This window comes from Cyclopterus lumpus, chromosome 14, assembly GCF_009769545.1.
Source record: "Cyclopterus lumpus isolate fCycLum1 chromosome 14, fCycLum1.pri, whole genome shotgun sequence".
Classification (NCBI taxonomy): Eukaryota; Metazoa; Chordata; class Actinopteri; order Perciformes; family Cyclopteridae; genus Cyclopterus; species Cyclopterus lumpus.
In genome coordinates, this window is record NC_046979.1 from 1 (window position 1) to 10,800 (window position 10,800).

Genomic DNA, 10,800 nt, shown 5'->3' on the forward strand with positions numbered 1-10,800 from the left:
ACTTACTCTCACTGAGACAGCCGTTCACCACGAGTGATTATTGGTTATTGATTATCACTGAGGTCCAAAGTGTAACTTCTCTCTTGTTATCACACAGTCTTGTCACCTTCTATACTGTCCATTCATATGGTCAGCAGCTGCTAAGGACAGAAATAAACTACAACTGGTTCCAGATCAGCACTCAAGAAGAACTAATACAGCATATATGCACTCTCGCCTGTCATGGTTCTCAGTGGAAACTAAACTTCACTATAGCCTTCTCATGTTTTTCAGAAAGGTTGTTGTAACATGCTCCAGTCACATCGCCCGGGTTTCCCCTTCCCAGCACCAAGGAATGGAGCACACATTATATATATATATATATAAAAAAGAGACAAACAACCTCTGATCCCCTGCAGCTAAGGCCAATTAGGCCCCTTCCTACAGTTACAATACACATGTAACAGACATAATCACACAAGGAATGCTAGTTTAGGTCACTTGATACCTCCAACCCCAAGATCAAACCTCATTGTACAGATATTGTTCATGCAATTACTGATTGGAATTTACTCCCTCAAGATTTTGTGTGATTTTACAGGATGCAATGTGCAAATAGTTCTGAAGTGATGGGCATTGAAAAACAAGACAAGTCCCTGAGAGGTTCATTGGTCCATATCTCGTAAACACAATAAGATATCAAAAAGCTTGTCAAAAATGTAGGTGATATAGCTCTAATTATGATCGACAAAAAGTTTGGTATGAATCGGACGAAGCGTGTAGAACAAGTGCGCAATTGTGGGACAAAATTCAAAATGGCGGGAAGTCTAAGTAGGCAGAGTTTAGGGGTCTGAGAGGCTTTTTTATAGCGCAGGTGGAGATTGACGTGTGAAAAAAAGCAGACATTCTGGGTGAGGGGCGTCGCCAGTCCAGCCATTTTTTAAAACCCAAATTTGACATCTATATTAGATGGCTATTTTCACCAAGCCTGTTACATTTTTTGCGATGGAACCAGCAAGAAAGAGGAGATGTTCCCGTCTGGGAATATTTTGAGCTGATACGGTATACATAGTAATAATAACCATCGTAAAAATATTCTCTCTACCCCAGCTTCATCTGTGCCCTGTGAAAGGGTATTTTCATAAGCCCAGCACTGTGGGCATGTTGCTATTTTTAAATTAAAATGAATAAAATGTAAGCATCATGAAGCTTCGGCCCATGAGTGGCGACTGTGGGTCAGCGGTCAGTGGTTAGTAGGTCCGTCTTTCAATCAGGGGGTTGGCAGGTCAATCCCCGCCCTAGTCGATGTGTCTTTGAGCAAGACACTTAACCCTGCTTTGTTCCCTGTAGCTGTGTCTACAGTGTATGAATGTAACATGGTTGTAAGTCGCTTTGGATAAAAGCATCAGCTAAATGACATGTAATGTAATATATATATATATATATATATATATATATATATATATATGAAATGCAGTCATATACAATGCAGTAAATAGTTTATTTATTCTTACCAAACAAAGCTGCCAGAAAATGCAGGATTAAACATATATGACTCAGGACTATAAACAGAACAATGGCCATGTGGCAGGAGACAAACAGGGTTTAAATACACTGGGAAGGTGCAGTTGATTAGACACAGGAGGAAACAATCAAGGAAAGGGCAGACAATCACAGGGGCAGGAAGTGCAGGGAAACAGAGGACACGAGAGACAAGGTCTTCAAAATAAAACAGGAAACCAAACGAAAACCCAAAGGCGTGACACTCGTGTTTTAAATCCATCAGTTTCATCATTAATAAGTCGATGACATTGTCAGGTTCCCGTATTGTTTGCTAGAGTGAAGAAACAGCTAATTATTGGTCATTCATCACGAGAAGAGGATGAGACGTGGATGAGACAAGGGTGAGACGTGAACATATAACTCTTGTTATATAGTACAGTATTTATTCAGTACTTTGTTATATAATACTTATACAGTACCTGGTTTTATAATATTAACCAGTACTATAGTATTAGTTATATAGTTCAGTATTTACTCAGTACTCTGTTATATAGTATTTATTCAGTACTCTGTTATATATATATATATATCTGTCATCCCGGTTCTTATATTTTATTTTGTGTGTTTAGTTTATTCCATTTGGTGTCTGTAAAGTGTTGGGCACTACTATGACAACACATTTCCCCTTGGGGATTAATAAAGTATATATCTATCTAGTATTTATTCAGTACTGTTATATAGTATTTATTCAGTGCTCTGTTATATAGTTCAGTATTTATTCAGTACTATTGTTATATAGTATCTATCCAGTACCTGAGTGTATATTGCAGTGTTTATCCAGTACCTGACCGTCAGTACTCGCTGGTATTGTGTAAATGTTGGATTTTATTCAACATTCTGATTTCTGATTTCTACTCAAAGTAGAATCTCAGGTGAGTCTGATATTAGTAACGAGACCCGTTTACCAAACATCTGTTTGCAGGTGAGAGTCTGAAGGCCGCTGTGACTCCTTCAGTAAGACCACAACAGAAGAAGAGAATTCAAATGACGACGATTCAAAGAGAAGTTTGAAAGTTTTTTAATAGATTTAAAACACCAGAAGAAAAATAAAGCAGACACAAATCAACTCGATGGATTCAATTATTTGTGTTTCCGTTATTTTGACCCAAAAGTTTCTAGTTCAGGATCTCTGATCTGCAAACAGACGGTAAAAAGAGTCCGATCATCATCATCGTCATCATCATCATCATCATCATCGTGAGAGCAGATCTGCCTTCCTGTCCAACAGTCAGTGTGTACTACCTGTCTGACTACCTGTCTGTCTCTCTGTCCGTCTCATGTTGAAGAACTGAGGCTCCAGGGTATCAAACAGATAGTCTAAACTGTTTGATAACTGATCAAAGAGTCTGATTACAGGACTACGGGACCCGATCAGATACAGGACTACCGAGACCTGATCCCATACAGGACTACAGAGACCTGATGTCGTGGACTACGGGGACCAATCAGAGAACATGCGATTCATCAACTGCTCTATTTATCACCTGATCAACCTGAGACCCCTCAGACTCAACTCTGGACCCTGTTTGAGACCCCTGGCCTCAGTTTGAACAACATTCTGTGTTCCACAGTTTTGTCTGACGCTCCTCAGCAGAACCCGGAGAACCCACAAGAACCTTCACGTGGCTCATTTGGTGTTTATCTTTACAACTGTTTTCGGATGACATCACTATGACATCAGGTGAGGCGAGTGGAACCGATGCTTTGTTCACACTACCGTTCAAACGCCATCGACGCCAACGTGGGCAATGAATGAGCTCGTAGTGTGAATATAGCATGACACCTGCCTGAAACTGAGGACCTGTGTGAAGAGAGGGGGAGGTCACCACAGAGAAAAGCCCTACCCACTGCCCCCCTGAACACTGACAAGTAAATACTAAGCCCCGCCCCCTCCTCCCAGAACAGGAAACCTGAGCATCATCTGCCGTTTTGCGTCGGTCTCTGACAGACAGGTAACAGTCTGAGGACAAGCTCCTCCCAATTCCTGTAATTTGCGGGGCAGAGGGGCGGGGCATGTGTTTAGGGGGCATGACAAGAAGGGAGGCGGAGGCAGTAGTAGCTGATGCTACGTCTCAAACTGGGTGAGCAGCGCCCGGACTTCCGGTGTGAGCTGTTTAGCGGCGCTAGCGGCCTCGGCGATGGCGCGGCGGTACGGCCCCTTCCTCTTCCTGTCGAAGCGCGACTGGAAGCTCTCCAGGAAGGGGGACAGCTGGGTGAGGGGCAGGAAGGAGGTGGTGGGGGAACCGAACCAGGAGACCCGCGCCTCCTGCCGCACCGCCAGCCCGGTGTCGCCTCGCCGCGACACGGTGATTCCGAGCACACGCGCCGGCCACCAGGGGAAGCCGTAGATCTTCGCCCAGACAATGTCGCCAACGCACACCATTCGACCGTCGGGGAGCGAACACTTGGACACCAACTTGGAGAAGACGGACGAGGACGAGGAGGACGAGGAGGACGAGGAGGAAGTGGAAGACTTGCGACGCCTCTTCAGTTCACCTTCATCCTCTTGGTCTTCCTCACCACCGGTCTGCATCTCCTCGCCATCGGCTCGGGGTGGGGGGGTAGAGGGAGAAGAAGAGGAGGGACACAGAGACCCTAACACGGAGGCAGTAGGGGGGGCGGAGTGAGAGGAGGAGGGCGGATCTCCTGGAGGGAGGAGGTCAAAGGTCTCTGTGGAGCTGCACTCTGAGTGGGAGGAGTCCAAGGAGGAGTAGGAGGTGGAGGAGCAGGGGGGAGGAGCCTCTACTACCTCCCCATCATCTCTCCTCTCTCTCTTCTCAGCTTCCTCCTCCCCCGGGGGGCGGTCCTCCTGCATCTCCAAACTGGAGGTGCAGGAGGTGGAAGGGGGCGTTGGAGGATGTGCTGTGGTTGAGGGTGAGGGCGGGGCTTCGGGCAGGTTTTGAGGCGTGTCCAGTGACGGGTCTTGTAATGGGTCTTGGGGCGGTTCTGGGTCGGGGCTTGAAGCAATTTTGGGAGGCGATGAGCGAGCGCTTTGTTTGGGGGGGGGCGAGGAAGAGGACGCCTGGCTGTCGTCGGTACGATACCTTTGGGGTTTGAGGCGCATCCGGGGTGGAAGCGCCACGAGAGAGCTCGAGCTGACGGTGGAGCCACTGAGATGCTGCAGGCGGCGAGTGAAGTGCACCTTCTGGTTGTGGTTCTGCAGTGCTGCTGCTCGAGTCACGGCCTTGGTGCGGTCCTGGTTCTGGGTATGACCCTGGTCCTGATTCTGGTACTGGTCTTTGGGTCCGCGATGCAGCGGCTGTGGACTCCTCGCCAGCTTCTTAAGAACCTGCCGTGCTTCGGAGCAGTCGACAGTCGAACCTTTGGCCAGAACCTTCTTCGGGTTCAGCTTCAGACACATGCTGCTGGACGACGATGACGGTGAGGATGAAGATGAGGCCATGCCCCTAAGGACACGACGAGAGGATGATGAAGATGAAACACGTATCCCTGATGATGAGCGACTGTCTGCGGCAGAACGTCCTCCCTTGTCATCACTTCTTAGTCGTTTGACCTCAGAGGATATCGGTCCCTCAGCTGGTCGCCGCCGCCGCCGCGACGCCTCCTCACCCCTCAGATCCCCCGGGCCCCGCCGGGACTCCCTGTGCCCACCGGACGCCACCACACCTTTGCACTTGTCGCAGAGCACCTGTCGGGGGCGGAGCTTGATGGCGTTCATGATGGAGGTTGGCTCCTCAGAGCGGTAGCGCCGCTTTGGCCGTTTGATCTTGCGTGGCAGCGGCTGAGGTAAGGCCTGGTTGTAGGTGTCCCTGATGAACAGAGGAGGCGGGTACGGTGCCCCGTCCTGGAATAGAGGCGGGGGTTTGGAGGTCCAGGGGTGAGGCTGGGAAGGGGGCGGGGTCACGGGGACATCTTCCTGTTTGCTGGATGGGACAACGATGGTCGCCGGCGGTGACTGCACAGGGCGACTCTGGTCATCTCGTCTGGGGAACACCGTGATGGGGATCCCGTACGGGCCGAACCTAAACACACAGGATGAGAACCTTAGAGACTCGGCTAAACACACAGGAGCCGTACTACCATTCACAGATATATATGGGCAGTTTAGAGTCAACCTGAGCTGGATGTCTTTGGACTGTGATAGGAACTGGAGAACAAAGAGGGAACACACGCTGCGACGGGGAGAACGTGGAGAGAACCCACGCAGCGACAGGGAGAACGTGGAGAGTACCTACGCTGCAACGGGGAGAACGTGGAGAGTACCCACGCTGCCACGGGGAGAACGTGGAGAGAACCCACGCTGCCACGAGGAGAACGTGGAGAGAACCCACGCTGCCACGGGGAGAACGTGGAGAGTACCCACGCTGCCACGGGGAGAACGTGGAGAGAACCCACGCTGCCACGAGGAGAACGTGGAGAGTACCCACGCTGCCACAGGGAAAACTACCCACGCTGCTACGGGGAAAACGTGCAAACTGCCACTACACCACCAAGCAGCAGCAAATTATATATACATATACCTTTACAAAACACATCTTTTTCGACTATACCTTGAATAGGGAAGGTAGCGCCGTAGTAGCACTTTGGTAGCACTTAAATTACATTACATGTCATTTAGCTGACGCTTTTATCCAAAGCGACTTACAATAAGTGCATTAAACCATGAGTCCAAACTCAGAACAACAAGAATCAAGAAAGTACAATTTCTTCAATAACGTTAAACTACAGAGTGCTATCAGTAAGAGACATTTAAGTGCTACTAAAGTGATAAACGACAGAGTGCTATCAGTAAGAGACATTTAAGTGCTACTAAAGTGTTAAACTACAGAGTGCTATCAGTAAGAGACATTTAAGTGCTACCAAAGTGCTACTACGGCTCTACCGTCCCTATTCAAGGTATAGTCACTAAGATGTGTTTTTAGTCTGTAGAGACTTCCTGTCCTGATGTCAATGGGGAGCTCGTTCCACCAATGAGGAGCCAGCACAGCAAACAGTCGTGACTTTGTTGAGTGTTTAGCTCGAAGTGAAGGAGCTACAAGCTGATTGGCAGAACCCGAGCGAAGTGAACGGGGTGGGGTGTGAGGTTAGACCATGTCCTGGATGTAGACCGGACCCGATCTGTTCGCAGCACGGTACGCAAGTACGGTACGGCCACCGGTAACCAGTGAAGGTCGAGGAGGAGCGGAGGATTGTGGGTAAATTTCGGGAGGTTGAAGACCAGTCGGGCAGCTGCATTCTGGATGAGCTGTAGAGGTCGAATGGCATTAGCAGGTAGACCTGAAGGAGGGAGTTACAATAGTCTAGACGGTGAGATGACCAGAACCTGGACCAGAACCTGGACCAGGACCTGGACCAGAACCTGGACCAGAGCCTGGACCAGAACCTGGACCAGAACCTGTGCCACCTTCTGAGTGAGAAGAGGTCGTATTCTCCTGATGTTGTACAGCATGTACCTACAGGAGCGTGTTGTTGTGGTAATGTTGGCAGTCAGGGAGAGTTGACTGTCGAGTGTCACACCGAGGTTCCTGGCAGTCGGAGTTGTTAAATGTCTCTTACTGATAGCACTTTGTAGTTTAACACTTTAGTAGCACTTAAATGTCTCTTACTGATAGCACTTTGTAGTTTAACTTTATTGAAGAAATTGTACTTGCTTGATTCTTGTTGTTCTGAGTTTGGACTCATGGTTTAATGCACTTATTGTAAGTCGCTTTGGATAAAAGCGTCAGCTAAATGACATGTAATGTAAATGTGTACTACACTACCGTGCAGCCCTATATTCAATATATATATATATATATATATATATTATGAATATTATTAGTATTAAGAAACAGCATGTGAGGATCTCTGGTTCCTCTCTCAGGTTCTCATCCTGTGTGTTTAGCTGAGGATCTCCTCTGAAAGTTTTGTTAATATGGTACACACACACACACACACACACACACACACACACACACACACACACACACACACACACACACACACACACACACACACACACACACACACACACACACACACACACACACACACACACACACACACACACACACACACACACACACTGCTAAGTAAACCATGTTTAATCTGTTTTATGAATATTTTGGGGTTCTTAGTTTTATTTACAATTAAATAATTGTGTGGAAGACAGTAATAATATATTATTAATATAATATTACATAAGGATGTTAATATAATAATATATTATTAGTATAATAATATACTAACATAATAATATTTAAATATAATTTATAATTATTATATAATCACCTTCTGGAGACGTCCATCAGCACCCCGGAGAACAGCTGCTCCCCCACCCGGAAGGACACCACCAGCGCGTCATCGATGACGTGGTCCAGGGAGACCCGGACTTCAGACCCGGGACTCAAATCCTGCGCGGAGGCGAGACCGGGTTCCTGCCGAGAGGAGTCCTCTCCGGTGGGTCTCTCCATCATCAGCCGACTCCTCGGGGAACGGGAGGGCGGGGAGGAGTCCCGCAGGCCTGGGAGCTCCTCGGACCCGGTCTCCGGGACCGATAGCCTTAGCTCCGGTTGGACTCTGTACCCCCGGTCTCTGTCCGCAGTCTCGGCCCGGTCCGGCTCCGCCGGTTCCGCTAGAGACAAACCGGCCTCGGTGAGGGGGGGGGAGTCTGGTACGGAGTGCAGAAATACTGCTGCGGGCTGCGGGTCCGCAAGGGTGCTGCGGTACCCGCTCTCTGGGTCTCCCGGAACCCCGGGACTAAAGCGGTCCATAGGGCCGGTACCGGTCCGGTCGTCGGTACCGGGGCCATCAGAGAGCGCGTTTCCCGCCGCGGACTCCGGCCTGACATGGCGGCGCTCTTCCCCACCACCCTCCCCCCTGCGGACGACCGGCTCCACGGCCGGGCCGGTCTCCAGCGGGGCTCCTGAGAATCCAGGACCAAGCGGACCCGGTTCTGCCGAGCCCTCGTCGTCCGTCTCCGCGGTTATTGTTGTGATCGGAACCGCTGCAGCTGCTGGCTCTGCAGCCACGGCCGCCATTTTCTTCCGCTGTGCTCCGAGAGGCGCTTGGCCCCGCCCCCCACAGCGCTGCCACCTGCGCAGGCGCACCGCCGTTGGCAGGAAGCTCTGTCACTCAAATGAAACGTGGAAGAGCGTCGTCTCTGATTGGACGATGAGTCGGAGTACGTCACGCGTTAGACCGCCGTCAGGAGGCGTCAATCTTTACCAAGAAACAAAAACACTGAGCCTACAGGACCGATCGATGTGTGATCAATCAACAGCTGATCAGCTTCGGATTGTGGGTCAGTGGTTAGCAGGTCTGTCTTTCAATCAGGGGGTTGGCGGTTCAATCCCCCGCCCTAGTCGATGTGTCCTTGAGCAAGACACTGAATTGTTCCCTGTAGCTGTGTCTACTCTGTATGAATGTAACATGGTTGGTAAGTCGCTTTGGATAAAAGCATCAGCTAAATCACATGTAATGTAATATATATATATATATATATATATATATATATATATATATTATATATGAAATGCCAGTCATATAAAATGCAGTAAATAGTTAATGTATTTCGTTGTGTCGAGACCAGAAATAATAATAACCTCAATTTTATGAGTTTTTTTAAAACTATTTTTTTATAAAATAAACGTATAACTGTTTCTCAAATATCAGATTCCACACTATTATAAATCTGTTTCCTTCTTAAAAAATGTTTTTGACTGCATATTTTTTGTGGTGCATTTCTCTATAATGCAATTCGTAAAACATAAAACAATCTAATCAATTCAAGATTTTTTGGGATAACAAAACGTTGAGCAACATCAGCAACTATATAATTTATATTAATGTTCATATTGTTTGTGGTTAATACATATATTGATGTTCTTATTGTTAAAGATTTCTATACTTTTACTTTAAGTTTATTTTTATGCTAATACTTGTGTACTTTTACTATGAGTAATAACAGTGGAAATGTATAATATTGTTCTTTTTAGATGGGACTTGTATCACTTGGGGGGGGGGGGGGGGGGTACGAACTAATGTGCAAAAACCTTTCCTTGTTGTTAGACCTCTCAAACCTCACCCCATGAATATTATATTATTATTGTCATATGAGGAAACAATGACAACTTATATTAGATATTAACTTATAACTCATAGTGACACTGACATAGTATAGGGTGGAATTAGTACTTTTACTGAAGTATAAGATCATAGTACAGGGCCTTTTTTCTTTCTGCCACTACTGTGAATGCTGTGAGTCAAGAAGAAGCTAAAGCTGCACTTGGTCATGTGACTCAGGTCATGTGACTGAAGCTTCATACAGCCTGAAACAAAGACAACAATGATCTGATCTTAATCAGTTTTATTTGTGTTACACTGTTACTGGTTTTTAGTCACTGATTTGTCATTTAGATCAAAGAAACTAAATTCTGGAAAGAAAACACATCACTTTCATCTAATCAATAATCTATAATCAAACATTGGAGTCTCTTTATTCAGACTGATTTAAAAGATCTACGAAAAAAATACATTTTCCGGAACATGAAAACATTTTGACACTGAAACCTGTCATTCTTATTTTGTCATTAATGACTCCAGCCGTCTGATAGGTCGAGGTTCAGTCCAGCTGTCTAATAGATCTAGGTTCCGTCAAGCCGTCTGATTGGTCGAGGTTCAGTCAGCCGTTTAATAGATCTAGGTTCCGTCAAGCCGTCTGATTGGTCGAGGTTCAGGTCCAGCTGTCTAATAGATCTAGGTTCCGTCAAGCCGTCTGATTGGTCGAGGTTCAGTCCAGCCGTTTAATAGATCTAGGTTCCGTCAAGCCGTCTGATTGGTCGAGGTTCAGTCCAGCCGTCTAATAGGTCTAGGTTCAGTCCAGCCGTCTAATAGATCTAGGTTCCATCAAAGCCATCTGATTGGTCGAAGTTCAGTTCAGCCGTCTAATAGGTCGAGGTTCAGTCCAGCCGTGTGATGGGTCGAGGTTCAGTCCCAGCCGTCTAATAGATCAAGGTACAGTCCAGCCGTCTGATTGGTCAAGGTTCAGTCCAGCCGTCTAATAGGTCGAGGTTCAGTCCAGCCATCTAATAGGTTGAGGTTCAGTCCAGCCGTCTAATAGGTCGAGGTTCAGTCCAGCCGGTCTAATAGGTCTAGGTTCAGTCCAGCCGCCTGATGGGTCAAGGTTCAGTCCAGCCGCCTGATGGGTCGAGGTTCAGTCACCCATCTGATTGGTCGAGGTTCAGTCACCCAGCTGATTGGTGGAGAGGTTCAATCCACCAGTCTGATGGGTGGAAAGGTTCAGTCCACCCATCTGAT

The 10,800-nt window shown here is 47.4% G+C and overlaps 1 protein-coding gene across 1 annotated transcript; it reads right to left on the reverse strand.

Annotated features, from left to right (window-relative positions):
* Positions 1-2,544: 2,544 nt before the first annotated feature.
* On the reverse strand, positions 2,545-8,587 carry pwwp2a (PWWP domain containing 2A). The gene is made up of 2 exons (XM_034550286.1): positions 7,774-8,587; positions 2,545-5,525 (listed from the first exon to the last, which is right to left on the reverse strand). Exons 1-2 carry the CDS (start codon positions 8,520-8,522, stop codon positions 3,608-3,610), a joined length of 2,667 nt encoding a protein of 888 aa, XP_034406177.1. The 5' UTR covers positions 8,523-8,587; the 3' UTR covers positions 2,545-3,607.
* Between the last annotated feature and the right edge of the window lie 2,213 nt (positions 8,588-10,800).